The 27172-nt window shown below is 38.3% G+C and overlaps 2 protein-coding genes across 2 annotated transcripts in view; one reads left to right on the forward strand and one right to left on the reverse strand.

Moving 5' to 3' along the window:
- LOC134665494 (2-oxoglutarate dehydrogenase complex component E1-like) overlaps positions 1–25988 on the forward strand; it is a 41378-nt gene extending 15390 nt beyond the window's left edge. Inside the window, exons 17-22 of the mRNA XM_063522469.1 lie at positions 1824–2011; positions 2188–2284; positions 3036–3228; positions 24155–24335; positions 25535–25650; positions 25884–25988. Coding sequence (XP_063378539.1) covers positions 1824–2011; positions 2188–2284; positions 3036–3228; positions 24155–24335; positions 25535–25650; positions 25884–25980 — 872 coding nt within the window. The 3' untranslated portion in view covers positions 25981–25988. The remainder of the gene's footprint in view (positions 1–1823; positions 2012–2187; positions 2285–3035; positions 3229–24154; positions 24336–25534; positions 25651–25883) is intronic.
- On the reverse strand, positions 10561–23080 carry LOC134664936 (dynein axonemal heavy chain 12-like). Its single transcript, XM_063521657.1, has 2 exons — positions 22703–23080; positions 10561–22280 (listed from the first exon to the last, which is right to left on the reverse strand). Exons 1-2 carry the CDS (start codon positions 22835–22837, stop codon positions 10611–10613), a joined length of 11805 nt encoding a protein of 3934 aa, XP_063377727.1. The 5' UTR covers positions 22838–23080; the 3' UTR covers positions 10561–10610.
- Positions 25989–27172: the final 1184 nt, after the last annotated feature.

The following is a 27172-nucleotide window of genomic DNA, read 5'->3' on the forward strand; positions in this document are numbered from 1 at the left end:
AGCTCGATGAAACTAGCAGGAGCGGGCATAGTGATCCTCAAACTGGGAGAGAATCAGTACCATTGGGTAGATATGCTAACGTGTTCCAAGCCGAGGTATGTGCTATAACGCGCTGCGCAAGCATAATCAAGAAGAGCGTAAAACAAGAGGGCGCTGTCGTAATATACACAGACAGCCAGGCAGCACTAAAGGCACTAAAGAAAATATCAGTTACCTCCTCTCTCGTGAGAGAATGTCGAGAGGAGCTCAACTTGATAGGCAAGCAAAGAAGTGTCACGGTGGCATGGGTTCCAGGACACCAGGGAGTAACGGGAAACGAGAAAGCTGACGAGCTGGCGAGGATAAGGGCGGAGACGGAATACATAGGACCGGAACCGGCTCTGCCTATGTCAGCGGATGTCACGAAGGGAGTCATAGAGAAGGTAAAAGAGATGGAAGCACAGAGAGAATGGGAAGAAGAGACTGGATGCAGACAGTGGAAGATGATGATCAAAGGTATAGACCACAGGAGAACCAGGTATCTTCTGAAACTAGGTAAGAGCAGTCTGAGACTATTGACAGGTATCATTACAGGTCACAATACTCTCAACAGACACCTCAAGATAATGGAAATTAGTAGAGATGCCTCCTATCCACATTGTGGTAAGGAGGAGACTAGCTTACACTTACTAGCAGAATGTACTATGTACGCGGCACCGCGATATAATACATTCGGTAGAGACACACTAAAAGAAAACGAACTAAAGGACGTCGAACTCAAAGATGTCCTTTTATTCTGCAGGAAAACAAGAAGATTTGAGGAGAATAGTGTGGGAATGCCGCCGGGACAATAACCTGAAGCTCCAACTCCAGGGAACTGGGCTGAATGAACGCGACAAGCGATCGACAGCCCGCCTGCTTCTGACCGGGCGTCCCTACACTACATCTACATCTACATGTATAAGTTAGTCTATGAATTTACTAGAGTCGGTAGTGCTGCACTCTGGCGGCAGAACATTGCAGTAATATCCCATATTGAGAACAGCGACCATGGAGTCCATGGAGTGGTTGGCACTAACTAAATACGAGTATGCTTCTATACAAACGCGAGGCTCTGTGATAATTTGTTCCAAGGTCCCTTTTTTCACTGAACGACACATAAAAAAATATTTGTACGCTTTTCTATCTTTATAATAGGATTTACAACAATAAACAATACTTTTAATCGGTCTCCAGAGTGTGTACTTCGGATGTTGTCTATATCGATGCCGATGTCAGTAAAAAGATATTCACCGGCGCGAGACGATAAAAGTTTTTTTTATGCGATTTCCTCTAAATAAAGGTATGTAAAAGTTATGTTTTTAAAATCTGCATTAAATAGGCTTTATCATCATATTTTTTTAATGTAGAAAAACCAGGCAGTTTAATTTTGACAATAAATATGAAACAAAAATTACACTTGATAAATTAGATACTATGAGTTTTTTTTTAATTTTTTCTACAAATTGCTAAATTTTTATACCAGAAATGAATTCTACGTTATTGATTTATGCGAAATTGATACCAAATATGACCTATTAGCTAAACGGGGCCTGTTAGAATTTTAAGAATGAAGCCGGGCGGAGCGGTACTTTGACCCCCCCCTCTCGGGCCCCAGAGGGGAGGCTCCTTCGGGCTACCGATCGAAATCGGCTTGTTTTGATATAAGGAACAACTGTGCCAAGTTTCATGCTTTAATCAAGAAAAAAAAGGTTCGACCTTTTTTTGTCACTTAGAACCCTAGCTATATTGAATGTTATAATTATATAGTGCGGCGTTCTTGTATTTTTTAATTCTTTCAACAGGTATTTTGGGTTTCGAGGCAGGCTACTCATACTCTAGCCCTCGCTTACTAACGATATGGGAGGCGCAGTACGGAGACTTCGCTGACACCGCCCAGCCTGTCTTCGACACTTTCATCGCCAACGCGGAGAGCAAGTGGATCTGCCAGTCGGGGCTTGTAGTTCAACTGCCTCACGGGATTGATGGAGCTGTTAGTTTCTTTCAAGGCTACGAGTATCATCATAGAGCGCATTACCTACCTTCTCGGGAAAGAATGAGTAAAGGATCTTAGCGCTAAAAACAAGTTATTGCAAATTTTTTTAACGATTTTTATCAGAACTCTGAAAAAATAAAATAAATCTTGACTGAATTGTGCACGTTATTTAGGGCCCTGAGCACTCGTCGGGCCGACCGGAGCGGTACCTGCTGCAAGCGGATGACGATATGGACCACATCCCCAATTTAGACGACCCAGACCTAGTCCGTGAGTTTAATACACTGCTCTTGTTTACCAACCTTTGACCATTTCATATTTTTAACCGACTTCCAAATCTCAAAGAAGGAGGTTATCAATTCGGTTGTATGTTTTTTTTTTTAATTTATTTATTTTATGTTTGTTACTCTATACATATTCTATTTCATATTATATTTCATATTTTGGGCACGGGAGCCGGTAGCTTGTTGACAACTTAACATGTCTTTTTTAAAGGAAAGAGGCCCCAACGACCCAACATAGGTACATGAGAGATACAGAAGAATAAATAAAATACCATTTCCTTCAAAATCCCATTTCTTCTTAAAAACATGTAATGCAATTGAAGAACAGGATCGTCCGCTGTAGTTTCACGCGGGCCGAAACGAGTTCACCCTCTTGCGTACCGCGTGCCATTAAAAATATTCGTTGGTGAAATTGGATATTGTGTAATTTTACTACTACCCCAAACTAAATCTGAAGGGAGCTTGGAACATCGCCGGATGATATGCTCGTCAGTTAAACGCAAAAGGTGACAGTTCCGAACAACTGACAGGCTGATATCGTCCAGCGAACTGGTAATTTGTGGACCCCTTTAAGGGTCGGTTGCGCCAAACCGTCTGTCACCGTTTTAGCGTTCGCTAAATTTTAATGTATGGAAAGTTTCATAGTTATCTGCTGCTTGACGTTGATCAGTCTGTTAATTGTGATTGGTGCAACTGGCCCTAATAAGGTATGTTTAACATCATGGATAATGTCGCAGTGAAACAACTACGCGCATGCAACTGGATCGTGTGCAACATCACGACGCCCGCCAACTATTTCCACATGATCCGGCGACAGATCGCCATGCCGTTCCGGAAGCCGCTCATCCTCTTCACGCCGAAGATTGGCCTCAAGCACCCGTTCTACCGCTCGCCGTTTAAGGACTTCCTACCAGACACATGTTTTCAGAGGTAAGATGGGTCTTAATCACGGTTTAAATAATCCTGCCTCACTGATGGCGTGCTGGGCGTGCATATAATAATATTTATCTTTTTTCACCTCAGCAGCTCGAACAAGGGTACTTTGCTTCTTAAAAACAGTGAGCAAAATGCGATTTTGCTCACTGAGTGAGGCAAAATGTCATTCAAGTGACCTTTATAGTCAAATGTCATTTCAACATGCGGGGTCTAGTTAATACAAGTTCGATATAGTTGGGTTCTATTATCTCTGTCCCTCTAGGTATGTTCTCACTGCTAAGGGTGAAAAATTTTGTGTACTACACGAGATCAAAAAGTTATTTACATCTCGTGCGCTTTTGAATCCCTTACTACGCTCAAGATTCTAAATTAGATTCACTTGCTACGCTCGTGAATCTATTATAGAATCTTTCGCTTTAACGGGACTCAAAATAAGCACTCGAAGAAATATGAAACTTTGATCTCTTGTTGTACAAATAACTAAAGTACACTGAATTACATAGCCCAACTCTATGTAACTAGGACTGGGCCTACACATTTTTAACTGGATTATCTAATCCGGTATCTACCTGAACGCACCTGATCACCTGGTGATACGTTACCTTGTTGGTCCACCCAACTCGGCCGAGGAAAAATTTATCAATAATATAACGAAATAATTAATAACACTTTATGAAATATATTACCTATAAACAAATGAAAACACATTACTATTCTACGATTTATTGATTATCAGTAAATAGTCCGGGAGCCGGCTGCATGAAACAAACCTCATCAAAAAATAGAATATACCTACCCTGTAGAGGTACCTGACATTTAGTAGATTCCAACGCACTTGGTCGGCCTAGGCTTAACCTGGCAGATTTTGTACAAATGGCAAAAACGTTGGACAAAAATTCATCAAAAAAAACCTCATCGAAAAATAGAATGAAACTTGTATGGTAGGATACCTGACCTTGAGGAGAGTAAAAAAATTGGTCGGCCTCACCTTAGCCTGGCAGTTTTTGCAGTCCGACCAGATTTATTGGGTCACGTGAGAGCTACAATTTACCTCATCGAAAAATAGAATGAAACAAACGGATTATAATAGCTAAAATAAGCCTGTCGACGTATGTCTTGGTCGGCCTCACCTTAACCTGGCAGTTTTTGCAGTCCGACCAGATTTATAAAAAAATCATCAAAATTTTTTTATCGAAAAATCGTATGAAACTTGTATGGTACGATAGCTGCCTTTGAGAACAGTAAAAAAAAAGTGGTCGGCCAAATCCTGTGTTGGCAGGTTCCTGTGTCCGACCAATTTTGTGGTACCACGTAAGAGCTACAATTTACCTCATCGAAAAATAGAATGAAACAAACGGATTATAATAGCTAAAATAAGCCTGTTGACGTATGTCTTGGTCGGCCTCACCTTAACCTGGCAGTTTTTGCAGTCCGACCAAATTTATAAAAAAAACATCAAAAAATTTTTATCGAAAAATCGTATGAAACTTGTATGGTAAGATAGCTGCCTTTGAGGACAGTAAAAAAAAAGTGGTCGGCCAAATCCTGTGTTGGCAGGTTCCTCTGTCCGACCAATTTTGTGGTACCACGTGAGAGCTACAATTTACCTCATCGAAAAATAGAATGAAACAAACGGATTATAATAGCTAAAATAAGCCTGTTGACGTATGTCTTGGTCGGCCTCACCTTAACCTGGCAGTTTTTGCAGTCCGACCAAATTTATGAAAAAATCATCAAAATTTTTTTATCGAAAAATCGTATGAAACTTGTATGGTACGATAGCTGCCTTTGAGGACAGTAAAAAAAAAGTGGTCGGCCAAATCCTGTGTTTGCAGGTTCCTGTGTCCGACCAATTTTGTGGTACCACGTGAGAGCTACAATTTACCTCATCGAAAAATAGAATGAAACAAACGGATTATAATAGCTTAAATAAGCCTGTTGACGTATGTCTTGGTCGGCCTCACCTTAACCTGGCAGTTTTTGCAGTCCGGCCAAATTTATAAAAAAATCATCAAAAAATTTTTATCGAAAAATCGTGTGAAACTTGTATGGTACGATAGCTGCCTTTGAGGACAGTAATAAAAAAGTGGTTGGCCAAATCCTGTGTTGGCAGGTTCCTGTGTCCGACCAATTTTGTGGTACCACGTGAGAGCTACAATTTACCTCATCGAAAAATAGAATGAAACAAACGGATTATAATACCTAAAATAAACCTGTTGACGTATGGCTTGGTCGGCCTCACCGTAGCCTGGCAGTTTTTGCAGTCCGACCAAATTTGTGATACCACGTGACAGCTAGAATAGGACCACACATGCTGTATTCCATACGCATCATGACTTTGTGTACCTATCTGATGGGCGGGCGTATATGAAACGCCTTCTTGTACGTGCAGGTGATCCAGGTATACACCAAAGCTTAGTTTTCAATCGAACACTTGTAATATAAGAGGAAAAACTGCACGTGACCCTTCCAAAATTTAAATAAATGGTAAAATGTTCCTCCACGATGTTCTCAACGGGCATCTAGACTGCGTTGGATTGCTGTCACAGTTAGGGCTCCGCGCTCCCACGCGCCGAACTCGTCACACCACACTATTCCATATTCCCTGTCATCGTACCAATTATGGCCAAAATTCTATTCTATTAAATTCTGAGTAGAATCGCACGTACCTATAATAAATCGTTCCAAAACATTGACCCTTTCTTCTCCTCCAGACGTGTTTTCAAATCACAAATTGCAAAGCAACTTTCCTGGTAGTCACGCACTATCACACCCACTTACACACATACACCCACCCACCCACACACACACACACACACACACACACACACACACACACACACACACACACGAACACATAAATTCCAATAAATGCATACAAACTAATAGATTCGCTCGTTTATGTAGGTACTGTATGTATTTTTATTTTACTACTTTTTATTTATTGTTTACGCAAAATTAGAGCTATACCTACTATTTTAGGATTTTTTTTCCAGTTTACAGTTATTATTATTTTTTTCTCTTTTTCCTTGTACCTTAAAGACTTACAAATTAAGTTATATTTACGATTCTTGTACAGCACAAGTTACAAGTCTACCCACAGATGATTTTTTATTATGTATAAATTACAGGAAGTTCTGTTATTGGCTATGCTATAAGTTCTCATGTTTTTTGTATATTATTTAATGTAAACGCTGTTGAACTTCTCAATAAATATAAATAAATAAAAATACACAAGATAACCTCACATATATTAAGTGATTATCTTATTGTTATTTCTTCGACTCGCAAAGGCGTTATGTGTCCTTCAAACCATTTGATCTTATACATTTCATCTCTTAATGTCCAGCCACAATGTGTTGCATCAAATTTGATGCAAGTGGATTCTGCCGCACACTGCCACATTGAATTTATGAAAGCCGCCCGTAACAAGCCATACGTCAACAGGGTTATTTTAGCTATTATAATCCGTTTGTTTCATTCTATTTTTCGATGTGGTAAATTATAACTCTCACGTGGTACCACAAAATTGGTCGGAGACAGGAACCTGCCAACACAGGATTTGGCCGACCATTTTTTTTTTACTGTCCTCAAAGGCAGCTATCGTACCATACAAGTTTCATACGATTTTTCGATATAAATTTTTTGATGATTTTTTCATAAATTTGGTCGGACTGCAAAAACTGCCAGGTTAAGGTAAGGCCGACCAAGACATACGTCAACAGGCTTATTTTAGCTATTATAATCCGTTTGTTTCATTCTATTTTTCGATGAGGTAAATTGTAGCTCTCACGTGGTACCACAAAATTGGTCGGACAGAGGAACCTGCCAACACAGGATTTGGCCGATCACTTTTTTTTACTGTCCTCAAAGGCAGCTATCGTACCATACAAGTTTCATACGATTTTTCGATAAAAAAAATTTGATGATTTTTTCATAAATTTGGTCGGACTGCAAAAACTGCCAGGTTAAGGTGAGGCCGACCAAGACGTACGTCAACAGGCTTATTTTAGCTATTATAATCCGTTTGTTTCATTCTATTTTTCGATGAGGTAAATTGTAGCTCTTACGTGGTACCACAAAATTGGTCGGACACAGGAACCTGCCAACACAGGATTTGGCCGACCACTTTTTTTTTACTGTCCTCAAAGGCAGCTATCGTACCATACAAGTTTCATACGATTTTTCGATAAAAAAATTTTGATGATTTTTTCATAAATTTGGTCGGACTGCAAAAACTGCCAGGTTAAGGTGAGGCCGACCAAGACATACGTCAACAGGCTTATTTAAGCTATTATAATCCGTTTGTTTCATTCTATTTTTCGATGAGGTAAATTGTAGCTCTCACGTGGTACCACAAAATTGGTCGGACACAGGAACCTGCAAACACAGGATTTGGCCGACCACTTTTTTTTTACTGTCCTCAAAGGCAGCTATCGTACCATACAAGTTTCATACGAATTTTCGATAAAAAAATTTTGAATTTTTTTTATATATTTGGTCGGACCGCAAAAACTGCCAGGTTAAGGTGAGGCCGACCAAGACATACGTCAACAGGCTTATTTTAGCTATTATAATCCGTTTGTTTCATTCTATTTTTCGATGAGGTAAATTGTAGCTCTTACGTGGTACCACAAAATTGGTCGGACACAGGAACCTGCCAACACAGGATTTGGCCGACCACTTTTTTTTACTGTCCTCAAAGGCAGCTATCGTACCATACAAGTTTCATACGATTTTTCGATAAAAAATTTTTGATGATTTTTTTATAAATCTGGTCGGACTGCAAAAACTGCCAGGTTAAGGTGAGGCCGACCAAGACATACGTCAACAGGCTTATTTAAGCTATTATAATCCGTTTGTTTCATTCTATTTTTCGATGAGGTAAATTGTAGCTCTCACGTGGTACCACAAAATTGGTCGGACACAGGAACCTGCAAACACAGGATTTGGCCGACCATTTTTTTATTACTGTCCTCAAAGGCAGCTATCGTACCATACAAGTTTCATACGACATTTCGATAAAAAAATTTTGATGATTTTTTCATAAATTTGGTCGGACTGCAAAAACTGCCAGGTTAAGGTGAGGCCGACCAAGACATACGTCAACAGGCTTATTTTAGCTATTATAATCCGTTTGTTTCATTCTATTTTTCGATGAGGTAAATTGTAGCTCTCACGTGGTACCACAAAATTGGTCGGACACAGGAACCTGCAAACACAGGATTTGGCGGACCATTTTTTTTTTACTGTCCTCAAAGGCAGCTATCGTACCATACAAGTTTCATACGATTTATCGATAAAATTTTTTTGATGATTTTTTTATAAATCTGGTCGGACTGCAAAAACTGCCAGGTTAAGGTGAGGCCGACCAAGACATACGTCAACAGGCTTATTTTAGCTATTATAATCCGTTTGTTTCATTCTATTTTTCGATGAGGTAAATTGTAGCTCTCACGTGACCCAATAAATCTGGTCGGACTGCAAAAACTGCCAGGCTAAGGTGAGGCCGACCACTTTTTTTTTACTGTCCTCAAGGTCAGGTATCCTACCATACAAGTTTCATTCTATTTTTCGATGAGGTTTTTTTTGATGAATTTTTGTCCAACGTTTTTGCCATTTGTACAAAATCTGCCAGGTTAAGCCTAGGCCGACCATGTGCGTTGGAATCTACTAAATGTCAGGTACCTCTACAGGGTAGGTATATTCTATTTTTTGATGAGGTTTGTTTCATGCAGCCGGCTCCCGGACTAAAAAATAAGTACAAATAAATACAGATTACAATACTAGATTACTGATTATTACTAAATATCATCTAAAAATCAGCAGGTGTATAATGGACGCGAATGAAAGAGGCGCACTAACATTAATATCATGATCATGGGCAACAACGGCCATGATGACCATGTAATAGTACATTACTACAGAGGCCGGGACGAAAGGGGTTGCCGGCCGAAGACATATAGACGGCCGAGCGAAGCGAGGCCGGATAGGTCTGAGCGCGGGCAACCCCATTTCCCGCCGAGGTATGTATAGTGCTTTTCTCAAACATGCAATGAAATAAATAAAATAAAAAAACTACGAAACCCAAGTTTTATTTATAGAAAAAACTAAAAGTAAACTACATCCAAAATATAACCAACACGTACCTATATCATTATCATGCGTATGTTTTACACGAGTCGTGTATTTTTACTACCCGTATATTTTCATGTATCTTTGATTTTTTCGCCTTGTATCCGTCTGACTGTCGTTTTCGTCACATAAGTTTACATAGTCTTTCATGTTGATATCATGTTTCACATACATCGTTGCTTTATGCATGGAGTAAATAAGTATAATTTCCACAGTGTTGACGAATTTGTAGCTACATTCATTTAAAATATGCCACAAAACTGTTTCTAATAAACTGTAAGCCACTTTCTTAGTTTCTCAAATAATAAAATTGCCATAAGCAACCATATACATACTTCGTCTTTGACTTGGCGGCAGAGGCAGCAAGTTATTTAAAATCAATTCTGCTTACGCTGCCAATTCCAACACCTACGATTACAATTAATATTAATTTCATTATTTCGTCGGAACTCATATTAAAGTCAAAAAATCAACAACGCACCATAAATCCAATAAAACAGAATGAATATTTTTCAACTTTACCTCCATAACAATTTAAAAAATATAACTACGCGTGTTTGAGTAGACCTTTTTACCGCTAACGTTTAGATGAAATATTTTAAATGTTTTTATTTGTGTAGTTAAACTTATAATTTAAAATTATAAAATTATAGAATGTATTATTTATTAAGTTCATGTTGATTTTATACAAATAAAACTGCAAATTATAGCAAACATTGTTTTTTGTTTTTTTTTTATAGGCGTAGTGGCAGAGTGTCATTACGAACCATAAAGCAAATACTGCCTCTAGTTTTTTTTAATGGATGAATGCCACGATGCTGTGTCACAAATATCTGTGAAATGAAAATTAAAAAAGAGGACTTTGCCGGCCTAGGCCTGCAAGATGTGTATGAAATTCCATTAACGACCTTTTGTCCTAGCCGCACCTGAAACGTCATACTTCGCAGCCTATTATAAGGAACATAACATCAATATTTCATTGCATGTTTGAGAAAATGTATTTACCAAACAATCTGTCATGATTTAATAAGTAAAATGCTGATGAAGTGATGAATGACAAATGCTAAAGCAACAAGGTTTTTTTTTGAAGTCTGAACATATATATTTCAAATATACATAGAATCTTTGTTGACTTAAAAACAGATATTGAAGCTGGACTTGACAGAAGTGAGCCTGCTAAAGGTAAGTAGTATGACGATGAAGATGAGATGAATGACGAAGTAAATAAAATTAAAGTATCTCTAATTATCCAACTGTAATAACAGAGCAACACTTCTCTTGATCCAATGAGCAGAAGGTTTATCAGATGGCAAGAAAAACGCTAACACAAAATTAGACGAATGCCCAGTGGTCGCTAACACCCCCTTCCTTTCCAAAGTTTTATAAAGAGGGCACTTATACCGTGATCCCTCCTCAAATTTTGACTTTAATTTTGGGTACAGCCAAATCGCCGGCAAATTGTCATTTAATATTTTAGGGAATTGCTCGGCAATGGTGTTAGTTTCTCGGTCCCAGCGACCGCCATCCATAAAAAGCCCTGCAACGTACACTCCTACTTTAGGAGAGTCTTGTTCAAAATCAACATTACGAACTTCGAAATCGAATACTAGTAAGTCTATCGGAATCTTCTTCGCTCTAGCATAGTTTTGCATTGATCCCGTAAGAAAAGCCTGAGTAAAAAAGAACCCAGAAAGCCAAAACGTCGTAGGCTTACCGTTATCATACCAGTTTTTCAACATCTTGAGTCTCTCTGTAAGATCCGTAACGTAACTAGGTAGCGGTTTTAAGCTAGGATAGGAGACATTGCGCCAGTTTTCTGGTATTTTACCGAGCAGCATCGCAGTGGCTTGATGCTCTAGTGCTGGTGACATTACAATAAGGCCTTTTAGCGCTTTTTGTAAATCCAGCAAAGAAACTTTGATTTCGTTTATCAGTTTGTTAAATCTTTGCATTTCCTGGACCAGCACAGTGTTCATAGACTCACTGTAATCGACTGGATATTTTTTCTGTGCCATCTCTATATCGAACATCTCGGGAAGCTTGGACAAAACTTCTGAAGACATGTGGACTAATATTACTTCTGTATTTCCACCTTCTCCACCGGTTCCTGTGCCCTCAACGAGCACTAACGCTTCTGTCAGTCCCATGGATATAGAATAGTCTCGAGTGATTCCTGCATTCATGTTCAACCCATAAACTTCTGGCGGAGGATTCACAGGAACTGTCTCTATGTGTTTCAAATAGTCCTGATATTCACATCTCCGGGGCAAACCATACTGGGGCCCAATATCACAAAAAGTATGGTTCGGGTCGCTTACTACCCCAGAATTTACATAGTCATCTAAAAGTGTATTTATTAGCCGTCTATCCCAATCATCAGTGACGCGACCTCCATAGTTACATTCTCCAGTCAAGTATTTTATTGCCACGTACTGAATTTCTTCATACTGATTCAAAAACATCTGTAACTGCATAACGGATATTTGGAAATCGGAATCATTGAAACCATATTGAATATTCCATCCTAATGGTCCGAACTTTTTTCTCTCCTGTACTACAGCATGGAAGAAACTTATGCCGTATAAAAGTTTACTGAAAGTTCTATCTTTTCCTTGGCAGCCTTCAAAAAATTGAGGTTCTTTTAATGGTTCTGAATTATAAGACCGATTCAGGTTGTGTTGAAGTCCAGTTGGAGGTTCGTTAGTCATTTTCACACCGACTTGTAGAATCGATTGAGGGAATTTGTCAGACGGGTAACTTGTTAACCAGAGTCTAAAGCTTAAATCTGTGTTAGTCAAGTCAAAACTTTCAACTATGTCTTCAAGAGCCGGAAGCCAGGATGTAGCTAAGTGACAGTTCTGTAAGCACACCCAGCCACCTTCCGATTGAGCCTTTTCTATTATTGCCGTTGCGATTGGTCCCTGTCCTTGACCCAATGATATCGAATTAAACCGATTTGTATATCCTGCCTTCTCACAATATTTCATTAGAGCGTCCATGGGATCCGAGCCAGGAGATAGAATGAAAATTAGTGGAGTAAAAAAGTTGGAGTCCCCGTATGATTTTGCAATATCAAATGGAGGAGGTGTAACATACTTGGGCCCCAATTGTTTCTCCACAAATTTAGAAATGGCAATGGTTAATTTATCAGGTCGAAAAACTCTGATTATTAACAATTTTTGAAAGTCGGTTAATGCTTGATTCCATTTGCCTGGCAAAGGCTTATTCTGTGGGTGCATGTCGTCATAAACTGTTTTCCATGAAGCCATAGAGCTCACTAAATCGTCTCTAATTCCACGGTAGGAAGGTAGGTCATCAATTCGACATATCTCGTCCCAGGCTTTATCTGTAAGCCATTCCGCAGGCTTCTTCAAAGGATTCTCAACGGCAATACCCCCAGTTATTAAAAATATATATTCGTCATGATCTATATCGCCTTTAGACAACATCAATTTAGAGCACATTATAAATGAAAACATGAGTTTATCTTTATCGAACAATGACCGGCAAACATTTTTGTACAAATTATAAGTAAATGTATCTTTTAGAAAATGTAATCTCCTTTCTAAAACTTTAGATTTATTAGCACGCTCGATTGATGAAATGTAAAGACCAATATACCAAGTCAATGAATATTGATACATGGGGTCTACGTTCGGCAGTTCTGTGACACAATAATACAACACAGCTGAATGTGAAGCAATAGGTTTATAACCAAGCCGAAACTTTTCAATCGCACGTTCAGTTTCAACACTTGCTTCTTGTTTTTTCATAATATCGATTGCCAATAATTTGGATGAATCCAAAACTTCGATTGCAGTTTCATCCTCTAAAATATCACCTTTTGATTCCTGCAAAGTGCGTAAAATGTCATCCTCCACTTGTTTCAAAGCACTTTTATTAGCTGCGCCTTGAACTATAAGTTTTTCGCGTTTATCTTGCAAATCAGGACGTTCTTTAGCTACGACTATTCCAAGTAATTGATCCTCCAAACCTTCTTTAGTCAAAGCAAAATTAATTAAAGTCACTTTATTAAAAACATCGGGCAAATAATGAGGGTTCCTTAGCTTTGTTGTCATGTATAACCTGAAATTGGAATGATATTCTATGACATTATCACCTAATGAAATAAACTCTTTGCCACCTTGTTTATAAGTTTGTTTCAATAATATCGGATCTAAAGGTGCCTCTATGTCTTCCAATACGCAATCAAATAAAACAGGTTTGCCGTACTCTAAAGATGTTTCTATAACTTTCATGTAATTATTATCAGTGAATTTTAATACTTGGAGATCATTCGATTTTTCCATATTTTTAATCCATTTATTCGCTTGCCCTTGAGGATCTACTAGTAAGGACCATCGTAGAGAATTATCTAAAATAATACCATTGTCAATGGAGAATGCATCTCTAGGTAATCCTGCAATGCACCAATTTTGTATTTTGATACTAGAACCTAAAACGTTTTTCAGGACAAAAACATCCGAATGCGGCATTTCCAGTTGGATTATTAGTTGAAACCATTTTTCAGTCATTTCAGTCCTCACCGGTAAGGTATAAGGCGCTAAATAGGCAATTATTCCACAGGAAACCAATATGTCTCCCGCTAAATTGTCGAACAATAATTGTAAATTTTCTGCGGCTGTCGTCCAACGCACTTTTTCTCCTCCTAATCCACCTAGCAATTTTTCAGCTCTACATAGTTTATCTATACATAGCTGCACTTCGTCTTCCAGAACTTTCTTTTGAATATTGGCTTCGGTTAACGATTCATGTAATTCAGCTAGTTTAGCTTCTAAACGAGCAACTGTCGCCTTCTTCTCCTCTAATACAGCCATAGTTTCAGCAAACTCTTTTTCAGCTGCATTTAATTTAGCTTTCTTTGGGGCTACCACTTTAGCAACAGCATCATACATATCCATAGCAATTATCCATTTGCACAATCCTTCAGCGGCCGTAGAAGCTTTAGCAATAATATGGGGCTTAAAATCTTTATTAGAAAGATAATCTTTTCTAATTTTTTTCATGGTCTCAATGGGTATATTATCCTTATCATAGTTTTTCAGAGACTCTAAAAAGCTCATATCGCCTAATATCCTCTTACTCGGCCCCCAGTAATCCAGTATTTTTTTGCCTGGATTGTCAGGATCTGGAATTTTATCGGGAGGTATACCTTTCATGACACAAACTGCAGCCATGACCAACTTGACAGTGGCTGGTGGGTTCTTCATTGATTTAACAATAGTAATATCAGCAGGTTTCAGGGTATTTAATGCCGCAATAGCATCCTCTAATATCGGTAGAGCAAGAGCTAAATCAGCCTCACAATCTTTTTTTAATTCTTGCGCAGCTGCCGCTTGTACGTTAGCAACTTTTTGATCAGCTCTTACTTGTGCAGCAGCTTTGTCAGCACTCTGAGTTTCCGTTTCTATTTCTTCCATCATTTTGGCTGACTTTTCGGCCATGATAATGAGTCGAGGTTTTAGTTCATTCAAATCACTCTGCATGATTTCTACGGCATCAGCTGCTTGGCTGAGTTTATCCAAACCATTAATATATCTGAGCTTGGCTGCCTTCAGCTCTCTTTGTTTTTTATTCGTCAACGTCGTGAAGGACTTGATCAAATCTAAATAAGAAGCAGATGTTATGTACGTTTTTCTGCCATACTGGCTATAAAATTCTTTCGATATTTGTCGAGCATCAACATGGAATTGCTTACAAGCTATAACAGCAGCAGATTTTGCTTGATCAGACACATTCACTTTTCCCATATAATGATGAGCTACCATAGTCAACGCGTCTTCAGGCCAACTATCGTACCAATCGATAGTGCAACAGTTTACGAGTGATGGATAATGTCGTAATCGAGTTCGAAAAGCATTTCCGATCGGACTAAAGCACAATACACAATGTAGCTTAGTTTTGCATCTTGCAACAAAGAAAGCCATAATTTTCAAAGGGCTGATGTCTAAGTTGCGGTTTCCTCCTTGAGCTGCTAGACGCACTAGCTCAAGTATTTCTTGTTTTTCATCTAGACCATATATATTAGGTACTTCGCCAGAGTTTAGCAGACTGTCTAAGTTCTGAATGAAGACTTCTTCAGTTATTTGATTATCAGTGAACAAAAATGTTGTTTCTTTATTGAGACCGCCTGATTCACGAAGGATTAACTTTATGTCACCATGCCAATCTTTAACGTTATAAGATTTAGTTATCTCGGGTTGGTAAACATTTTGACCTAATATTGTACAAGCTAGCCGTGTTAATGACTGGCGACCCGAACCACCCACCCCTACTAATAAAGCGTTTCCAGAAGGCATCGATAAGAGACGACAAATTCTTGACAAATGTTCTAACGCATAATCGAATAAAACTATATCCATTTTTGCTTTGTGCATAGAATTGTACTCGTATAACATTGCATCTGCAACATTCAGGAAAGCTTCTTTTGAAGGCAGTTCATCGTAACGCCTTTCACCTTCAACACTATCCGTGTCTAAATAGCAACCAAACATCATAGCTTTGATATTTTCTTCTGTTACTTGACCTTCTTCATTCGCGTATGTATCCAGTGCAGTTTCAAATGCATCTTTTATGCATTCTCGAGTAGACTGTTTCAGAACTTCATAAAACCAAGCACGGTCAGCTTCGTCTACGAGTCTGTCATAAAATACACGCATAATTTCATGCACCCAAAGCCTCGTAAATGTCTTCTTGCTCTCAGCCGATTCCTTTCTTAACAATGTACAACCTTGTATGACTCTTGAGATGTCTCTAAGATTGAAAACGTAATGTGATTTGGCAGGAGTAGGTCGCAATCCCTCACTAGCTTTATCGTAAATATCCATTGTAGCTGCTATTATATTTACAATAACAGGCTGTGTGTCTTGACCGAAACCATTTTTTCTCCAGCCAAGTTGAAGAAGAGTAGTGAAAATTTTGGACATGCTTTCCTTAGAAAATTCGTTTATTGAATAAATATTAAAATGACGTAGCATTCTTGGGTATATCAATTGCCGGCTTCCTCCGACTGGGCCGATAGCTCCATAAAAAAGTGTATCGAGCAGATACAGTTTTTTAGTGGTCTTTAAGTTGTACCAATGTTTCTGGTCAAAGAAAAGTCTAAGCAATTCTATAGCTGCTTGTGCGCCGTACTCTTCTTTAGCCGGCATATTCATGTCATCTATAAATATAATTGCTTTTTTGCCTTTTGTAGGGCCATAAATATTATTTCTTCTTTTCACTAACTTAGATATAACCAACTCTTGCGTTTGATTAGCCGAAGTAGCTGTAGTGAACGTTATAAAACCTGGGGTGTACTTCTCCATGTCAAGTTTATTCATCAAAAAATTTTGGACATAAAAGCTTTTCCCAGTGCCCGTTGGCCCAATTAACAATAACGGTTTTGCAAATTTTGTATGCAGGTTTAGTAAAAACATATATTTTTCAGTTTCAAGAGTTGGTATAACAGTCTGCAAAAGATTGATTTGTTCTTTTACCTGAGCAGCCTTAACAGCTTCGAACCACGTCTTCCAGCAGCCTTTACCCTTATAAACGTAATAATGATCAATGAGCATGCCTTCGGGAGGAATAGATACTTCAAATCGATCTAAATGGGACGGCATTCCCTTTTCGCCTTTGAAATATTCCTTCACAAGATCGTCAAACTTTCCACGGGAATCACTGTTCAATATTCCGCCTACACCCCATAACAAAGCAGTGATGAAAGACGCTTGAAGCCAACATCTGGTATGTTTTGTATCTTCTTCGCCTTCGATAGCATTGTTCATCAGCATTTCAATGAGACGAAGTGTACTCATTAATAAATTGACCTCCCCTGCTGTAACCAACTGGCTACAGTTCTTTCGGACAAAGTATATCATGGGCTCAAAAAGCCATTCGCACATATCGTAAATAAATTGTTCATTATCTTCAAGCCAGTAAGAGTTAAGTGTTTTTATCCAGGATTTATAAAACGGACGAAAACCGAGTGTGACCGACTCCATGTAAATCATGCCACATCTTGATACCGTAGCTGGCGAGGCTTGAGCAAGATCCATCACTTCAAATATCATTGACATTACATTTGTCATGGCCATCACTTCCCCGGAAGTTAGGCATAGTTTTTTATTATCGTCTAGCACAGTATTCATATTCTCAATCCAAACAGCATCCACTGGGCCATCAAAAACAATCCATTTCCTGGTCGGAGTGTCTTCGGAAGCGAAATCTCTAAACATCGTGGCAACAATACCGTCTGTCCATTCATACGAAATCGGATCAAATGCACCATAAAGCTGTCCCATTGTTACAGCCTTTGGATTTATTACTTTATAGGTACATGCACAACCTCCCGGTTGATTTTTTTCATGCATTAACGTAAGAGATTCCGAAAGAATTTTCAATGTCATGGACTTTCCTGAATAAGGATCTCCGACCAACATGAACCCGTGCCGAACGATCATCATTTCATACGTTTGAATTACTTTCATCAAAAAACAATCCATTGGTTGGAGATTATTTAATTCGCAAGTCTCGTTACAAGCTTTCAAAAAATTATCATAATCTGGTTTTGGTAAAGTTATGTCAGGGAATAGATCTGATATTATACCTTCGAACAATGGAACATCAAACGACAAGAACTTCGGCAAATTTACGTCAGTGATTGACCTTAACAGTAAAATGCTTTCATTTTCGTCAGGAAAGCTCCTCTTTAATTTTCCCGCAGCAGATAAAACTGTTTTCACAGCTCTCATTCCATAATCATAATGATTTTGGGAAGATAGTTGTTCGGAACAAAGTTTGTACGTTGTAACTATTTTCACTGACAAATTGCGTGCGTCTATAAACCCAAAAGAGTAAAGAGATATTTCCCCTATCATTGCATAATCTGGGACCATCATGGCTACAGTTCTAAATAAAACTTTTAGGTTGTCCGGCAACTCGGACCGTCCAGCATATCCTGGATTCATAGTAATACAAACATAACAAGCGGGGTTTAAAATCAATTGCGTTCCTTCAAATACGAAAGTTTCTAAGTTTGCTCTCACGGCTTGGATAATACATAATATTTGTTGAGCTATTACGGATAATACTTCCACTTCTATACGGTTGAACTCATCAAAACACGCCCATGCGCCGCACGAGGCGAGACCTTTGAAGAATTTTCCCATAGCTTTGTAATCTAACCCATCAGAACAATTGAACACGACACATTGAACCGCTAAAGCTTTAGCCAAATCTTTAGTCGTTTCTGTTTTGCCGGTACCCGCAGGTCCTTCAGGAGCACCATTTAAATGTAGATAATACGCTCCTATTAGGGTACGGTAGCATCTATCAGTCAGAGGAGTTATTACTAGTCTGTCAGAATTTCCCAAATATTCGTAAGCATAGTTAACTACTGCATTAATTATCCTTACATAAACCCTTTCTTCTTCCCAATAGTAACGTAGCTGGGCCAACCATTGGAAATCAGTAACCTCTGTTACGTTTTTAGAAATCAACTCAATTATAACATCCTTCGCGTGGACATCTATAACTATAAGGGCTTTTATAGTAATACTATTCAGCTTTGTTAAATCACTTCGACGTATTATAGCGACGGTTTCGTTCAGTTGATTGGTCAATCGTTCGTGAAACGTTTCAAGCATAGTTAGTTTGTGAGTATCAAGCGCTTCGTGAACATCGACAGCCCAGTAAATTTGTGATATAGATAATACGACCATTCCTTCCCATGATAAAACCCATTCAGTACGTCCTACATTTGGATATTCATCATAAGATAATTCCGTTTCCATTTTAACAGCTTTAACCATTTGTTCTTCTACCTGGACAAGCCATTTTTCCACAGATCCACATGTAGCTTGTACATTTATGTTTTCGAGAAACTCTAATTGTTCTCCTTCCATTGATACCATAGCTGAAATATTATAATCCGGGTCGAATACTAATCTGTTTATTCCTTCAAAGCATTTTTTCAAATGTGGTTGCACTTTGAGCGGATTTTTAGTTTCTGATAATATTTCCAACATTTCATCATTGGACAAAAAGAAGAATCTTGGAAAGTAAAGCCTCTTCTTTTCTAAGTAGTTATTGACTCCATCATTGATTCTCTCTAAAAGTCCAGAAGCAATTTTAAATGCTTCAAGTACTCCAAGTACTCCGGCGATTTCAGTCACATGAGAATCAGTGTCAACCATCGCCATGTATCGACGATATATAGTGTTGACTTCACCGAACATAACTCCTTCTTCTGGCATTTGTGCCACAATATCCTTCGAGGAAAAAATTGGCAGCAAGTATAACCATTGACTTTGAACCTTTCCCCATTCTTCTATGGTTGCGTTTATTCTTACTATTTTTTCGTACCACTCTTTTACCTGGGGTTCAAATGGTTTAACAAAGGCGGAACCCCGCATAGCTATTGTTTTTACAATATGTTCATCTAAAACACATTGGATATCGTCTAGTCCAGATAATATATGTATTCCAGTATCTTTGTACTCACTAGTTTTGAAACATATATCGTCCCATTCAGCTTTCATCTTATTTAGATTAGTTACCAGGGCCAATTCTTTTGTTGCAGCTATGCTTATAATTTCGTATTGGTCGAGGTCGTCCCAGAGATTTAAATTGATTATTTTCCGTAAAGTGGTCCCAGCATTCGGAGTCAAGTCAAATTTAGCAATTGCAGACATTTCATCCCAATGCCTTTGCATCAAAGCTTTATTGCACATGATATGCGCCATTTGTACGTTTGGTCGCCATTCCTTAATCTCAGTTATTGCCTGGGCACAAAGTTTCATAGGAGCCGGAAGATTATTCACATCTGGATCATCGACTAATCCCTGAAACCGTCTTTCATTTCCCTCGCTGATTTGCTGCTTGATTTTATTTTTGTACTCTTTTGACAATTTTAAAAATTCTTTATAGTAAGAGTCGTGGTCTCGTTCTATTGCTAGGTGATCTAAATATTCGAATGTACCATCCATCCAAGTATAGTAGCTACGTTTCCACCTATGAACTAAATGAACTAGATTATAGAATGGTAATATAAAGTCTTTCACTTCCTCCAAATCTGCAAATGTGGTAATTGGGAATTTAAACGTTCTCTCTTCATTGTTTATCCATGACACTACTTTATCATAGTCACTCAAGCGGTAAGCGAACTTACGCAAATATTCAAGATATTCTAAGGTATTGTTGACATCGTCCATGTTGTCAAGGAGTTGTAAATAAGGAATCATTTTCAGGACTTCATCATTAAGGTAATTTATTTTATTCATCAGATTATCTTCCATTTCCATTTTAGTTGCTTCGAAGTCCGCTGCGTTTTTCTCGAATATTGGCTTGATGTCTTTTAACCAGTTCACACATCGCGTATTGGATTCCACGTGTTCAGCGGTAAGATATGTCATTTCTAACAGGTTTGAAACAATACTTATTTGTCTTGATATCCTTTCTTTCAGGGCTTCAATCAATACTGTTTTAGCATGAGTAATGTAAATTCCTTGTTCAATTAAGTCTGCTGCATTTTTTGGTTGTTTCCTTGCTTTATCTTGGATCATTTCGAATTCGTTACAAATATTTTGATTTTCGTCACTGTGCGCTTTCACTATTCCTGCTATAATGTCGTTAATAAATTCCAAAGCTTTATTTTTTAATCCACTTATCATTTTTAGCTGACTAACAACTGCGCAATTAAAATACGCATTTTCTACTACTGCAGTTATATCAGAATCTACACTTTGGAAGTACAGTATCTTATCTCGAAACTCTTCAAATTCTACAGCGTCTTCTATAAATTGTAAAAGCTCTGATTTTGCGGTTGGTCCATATAGCATATTGTATTCTAGACGAAGTTTATCTAAATACCGAATGAGTGGATCAAATACGATATCTAAATGTTTTTGTAACCTCATATGTCCATCTTTATTTAACCACTCGTTATATTGCACCGGCAGAGCATCAAAGTCATAAGGTAAATTAAGATACTGTTCTATTGGCATCAACCTTTGAGCTATTAAGGATATGGCATGAACTATATCATGATAAGTTTCAAACACTGTTTCTAGAGATTCTTCATAAACAAATTCACCGTTGAAATCTAAAATCAAGTTTATTATTGGAATGGAATCTTTATTTTTCACGGCATTAATGATTGCCTCAATAGATCTGCGCATCAGTTCCTGTATTTGCATAGATATCATTTTGGTCGCACAACGAACGAACTGTGGGATCCTTTTAGGGTGCATGCCTTTTAAACATCTCGGATTCTTTAGCCATTGAACGAGTATAGCATACCAAGTACTGGATACTAAATGGTCTGCTCGCCTGATTTCGTCCATAATCTTTGTTCTAAACACAACCAAATCTATTGGCCCTTTGGCTCGATATTTCGCCATATTGATAATCTCAGTTGGAAACGTTTTTTCAGACGATTCAAGAACTAGTCTTATAAACGGATGCATGATTAAGGCACCGTCTTCTAGTTTCTTACGGAACTTAAGCATTTTCGCATGGTTTTCTGTAATTCCCTTGAATTTGAAAAATGGTTCTTCATACCTCTTACGTGGGACTCCAGGCACATCTCTGATGATGGTCTTGACAGCTAAGTCGTGGAGATGGCTGTTCCACTCGTCTTTGCTTTCGTTGAGGAGTTCCTCGGTGAGGGTGGGGAAGGCGTTGCGTAGTTTGGAAGGAACAAGGGCGGTGATCTTTTTCTCCCAGGCTCTGAGCATGGGCGGCGGCTGGACGTTTTCGGCGCTCTTCTTCAGTGTGTCAATGAGCTGCTCTTGTTCTGCTTGGTCGTAATCCAGCAGCTGTGCTAGCGGCGGCGGTGGGTGGGCGATCTTCATTTTAGTCTTCGATGCGCTCTCCTCGACAGCTTGACGGAAATAAGCTCTTTTTTCCTGTAAAGAGATGTGTTAAGTCGGACGATATACAAACTGTGTAACAAACAAAAAATCGTGTAAATAAGTGTACATAGAGCCAATGCATTTTCTTATACGTGACAGGGACTGGATATTTTTACTATCTTCAACTTTGGTTCGTACTTAATTCGTTTCCGTTGCGTTGGCACTTTGCGAATTTGGTACTGTGCGTCGAAACTTCGAAAGGGTCCATCCGGCTCTAAATGTTACATGCTTAGGCTAATATAATATACATAAGTAATACAGAATCTGTCGTTCGATTATGAACCGTAACGCGAATGTCACATAGTATACATTTAGTTTAGAGACTTTTACATTCGGCTTCTTGTAATTTTTTTTTATATAGGTACTTTATTATATAGGTACGTGGTAAGTACATCGTATATGTAACTAATACATACCTTAGCCCTTTTGTAAGGAGGTGTTGGCGTAAAAGGCAAATTTTCCATGATTCGGACATTTGGAATAGGCGACATTTTCGGTATTCTACAACCATTTTTCGTCTGTAAAAGTTTTCTCAATTCATACTCCTCCATTTTTCTAAAAGCCCTCGACTCTACGTCTATACTAAATGGAAACTTTGTATAAAACAGTTATAACAATCCATAATGTTATAAGTTAAAAAAATACGAGTCCCTTTTCAAAAATAAGGGATTTGAGTGAAATTGTCAAGGGGCTTGATTGAAGTTAAACATGTAAATAAATCCATGACAACGCCTTAATAGCCACGGTTGTTTTGTAAATACTTGAGTCCCCAAGCAACGCGTGTTATTAATTAAGTAGGTACCTAGTGTACCTACCTACATGTTAAAGTAGCGGCGTCTTAGGTTAGGTTAGGGTTTTGTAAGTCGTTAGACATTTAAACATTCCATATTTTTTATTCTGCATTTTAACCATTACCGAAATGAATACCAATTGGAATTGGTATAGATGTACGGGTATGCCAATTCCAATTGGTATTCATTTCGGTAATGGTTAAAATGCAGAATAAAAAATAGGAAATGTAATGGGTGTATGGATAAACGAGTATTTGGGTGTATGGCTGGTGTTTGAAAGAGTGCATGGATATGGAGTATGGATGTACGTGTGTGTGTATGGCGGGTGTATGGGTAAGAGTGAACGGGTGTATGTGTATGGTGTCCCTTACCTATACGTTCACACTGCTAAGGTGATAAGTTGTTAGTATGTGCCACACGAGACCAACGTTTTTTGCAATTCGTACGAAGAGTCCCTTTATGTCACGCTCAAGATTCAATAGTAGTTTCACATCAGCGTCACCTAATCAGAAAATGTATTTTGTGCAACAGAAACGTTACTATTGTGTTACAAGGGATGAAAATGATATACGTGTATTCGGGTAATTTCGTATGTCTGATAATTCCGAAAATCAGATGAAAATGACCCAAAATCAGAATAAGAGTCCGTTTTCGGAATTATCCAACGGTTTTCGACATTCGTAATTACCCGAATATGCCTTATTTCCGTCAAGGGCGTACATAGAATCCTGAATGAAGCGATGGATATTTTATAATAGAATCCTGAGGGAATGAGGGATTCAATTGTTAACGCCCAAGACGAAATAATTTTGATACCGTGTGACACATACTGCTTTTCACATCTCCTATGAGGGAATTATATTATGGTGCTTAAACAGATTAAGAAAAAAATTTAAAAATAGTGTGCTAGAACAGAAAAGTGTACTTTGATCCCTCCTAGCAGGGAAAAAAAGTGCCACTTTGATCCCTCCTAGTAGGGAAGAAAAAGCCCTTTTTCGAATTGGAAATGTGAAAAATTACATCTAGACCATTCGTTTAGTGATAAAACCTCTAAATTTCTATCCTTACATCTTTAAGGGCGATCATCGAAAGTGGCCCGGCAAGCAAAAAGCCTGAAGGCGTGACGAAGTTGATCTTCTGCTCGGGCAAGGTTGCCATCACCATCGACGAGCTTCGCAAGGAGAAGAAGATGGAAGACAAAATCGCCATGTGTCGTATAGAGCAGATTTATCCGTTCCCCTACGATATTGTGCTCAAGGTAGAGAAATTGTTGATATATCCTCGTCATCTAAGTATTTACTATTAGTTTATTTTTTAATTCTAAAAATAATGTTTAAGTTAAATGTTTGAATAAACATGAGACCTTGAATCCTGCTCTTGCAAAACTGCACGTATAAATGTAGGTACCTATAGGTGCGGGATTTTCCCAGTTGTAGGTTCCATTCCTCAGAGATGTGACTCATTTGAAATACTTGTATTTAAAATGCAAATACAAAATACCTATTTTGTATTTTGTATTTAAATGCCTTTTGAAGAAAACTATTTTGTATTTTATTTGAAATAGTTTTTGGGACCTATTTTCTATTTTCAAAATACAATATACTTTATAGTAGGTAGGTAATGTAGGTAGGAGTTACAATCTCTTCTGATGTTACAATCCTGGCAACTCTCTCATTCTTTTAACATGGAACTGTTGAATCTGTTTAGTAACGTCGCACATGACCACAAGCGTAGCGAGTGGTTAAAAAAGTGGAATCTTGAGTGTTGCGAGGGTTTCAAGGCACGAGAGGTGAACAAACTTCTGCCCTGGTGAAACACAAACGAGACGTTTTCATCACACTAACGAGAGGCATTATACTAGCTGTAAAACATTACAAATTAATGCTTTAAAATTTGGCCGTTAAAAACCATCATCCATACCTACATCCTACCGGGTAATATGAGCAAACAACTAGAAATTTGCACTTTAGATAGAGGATTGATTTCAAAGAATAAACAGTCTTTTCAACTCGGAAATTCCGAGTATATAATACTTTTTAATTCAGACTAGGTATTCACTGCTCAGAGTACCTTTTATCGCAAAGTATTTGTATTTTTAAAAAGTATTTTGAAAATACCTATTTCGTATTTTGTATTTAAATACAAATTCTAAAACTATTTTGTATTTTGCATTTGAAATAGTATTATCAAGGAAGTATTTGTATTTTGTATTTAAATACTTTTTATAAAGTATTTTTCACATCTCTGCCATTCCTTCAGTTAAGAATTACCTCTAAAGAAGCTTTTATGAATGAAATGTGAATGCGCATTTAGACTTGCTGTATAGTAACGTGTGCTGCGCGCATTATGAGAGCCTTGCGTGAGTTGCGCTATCTTAAGCAATCATGCGGTGCTTGATAGATCTGGACGCACCTTAGCACTCGCCACGGCTTGGTACAATACCTATAATTTTTTCAGGAGTACTGCCGCTACCAGAAGGCCCGCGTCTGTTTCTGTCAAGAAGAGCACAAGAACCAAGGCCCATGGATTTTCATCAAGCCCCGGCTGGAGAATCTTCTAGGAAAGCAAGTGGAGTAAGTATCCACAAATTTCATGAAAATCTAAAAATTAGATACCTAGGCCCCATTGTAGTTACTCTAAATGATAAACAGAGTGGGTACCTATACTTACCGGCTATCTATTCGATGATGGTTGATATAAAATCAGTGATCTTAATATGAGCCCAAACCCCATCCAAACTCAATTAATATCCCAAAATAAATACCTAGAATGGCCAACTGTGTAGACGTGCCTATCCTATTTCCAGAATAATATCCCGGCCATCGAGCGCTGCGTCAGCAACGGGCATCAAGTGGATACATGCGAAGGAGCTAAAGGAACTTAAAGAGAAAATTATTGGGTAGCAACAATTATTCAGGCTTAAGCAAAGTGAAATTTTTAAATATGTTTCGTTTAATAAATTAATTCTGTGTTATGTCCATATTTCTTATTTTTTATTTATTACTCTTAAATCTATACCACAAAAGATATACTCTACCAACTCTCGATACTTTGGCAAGCCAGCTTTCTTACAAAAAACATACAACCGAATTGATAATCTCCTTCTTTGAGATTTGGAAATCGGTTAAAAAGACGGCAAATTTGAAAAGTAGAAAAGTTGTAGTAGAGAAGTTGAAAAGTAGTGATGTAAGTAGTGTGCAAAGGATTGATCTCCCATACAAATAGAATATCGCGCCTTTTTCTCCTGATGAAGTTGGCTTGCTCAAGTTGCTCAGTATGTCACTAAAGAGTTTTTTCATTCGATTTCTCAAGAGTCCCATAATTAGATCCTGATATTCATGACAATAATGGAAACGACTGGGAAGAGGGTAAACTTCCCAATTGGTCCCATTTGATAAAAGCATCTCCTAAATAGTTCCAGCCGTCTTTTAAGTAGAACAATCACAGAAATATCCCGACAACTAAAACGGCCCTACAACCAGTAGGGAGACACTCCTCCTTTCGGGCAAACTCTGCTCCATTTAGCTCAACATTGCTCCAAGCAATTATATTATATATATATACAATTATATAAGGCCCCAATCGCATGGGAGCTTTTTTGACGCGCGTTAAAAAAGCGCTTGAATCTGTCCGCACTCGTTGTTGCAGTGCCAAGCTGTATCTGCATGTATCCATTTGTGTCATTCAAACGCTTTTTTAACGCGCCTTGTAAAAGCGTCCGTAGGAATGAGGCCTTAGCCCCCATTGCCACGAGAGCTTTTTCAACGCGCGTTAAAAAAGCGCTTGAATCTGTCCGCACTCTAAATTTGATTTAATGACCAAGGCTTAAAGTCGAAAATACAACAACACTTGATAAAAAGCGCCACCGCTGTCGTGTGAATAAATACACATGTATCCATTTGTATCATTCAAACCAAATTCAAACGCTTTATAACACGCGTTGTAAAAGCGCTCGTGCGAAGGAGGGCTTAGCCCCCATCAAATTTCGCGCTGGTTTCGTGTAAAGCCCCCTCCAGACTATGCGCGTGAATCGCGGGCGAAGCCGCGAACGCGAGTGTGGAGTCGATTTCGCTGTCTGCGAAAATCGACGCCACA

This window comes from Cydia fagiglandana, chromosome 6 (genome assembly GCF_963556715.1).
Source record: "Cydia fagiglandana chromosome 6, ilCydFagi1.1, whole genome shotgun sequence".
NCBI lineage: Eukaryota > Metazoa > Arthropoda > Insecta > Lepidoptera > Tortricidae > Cydia > Cydia fagiglandana.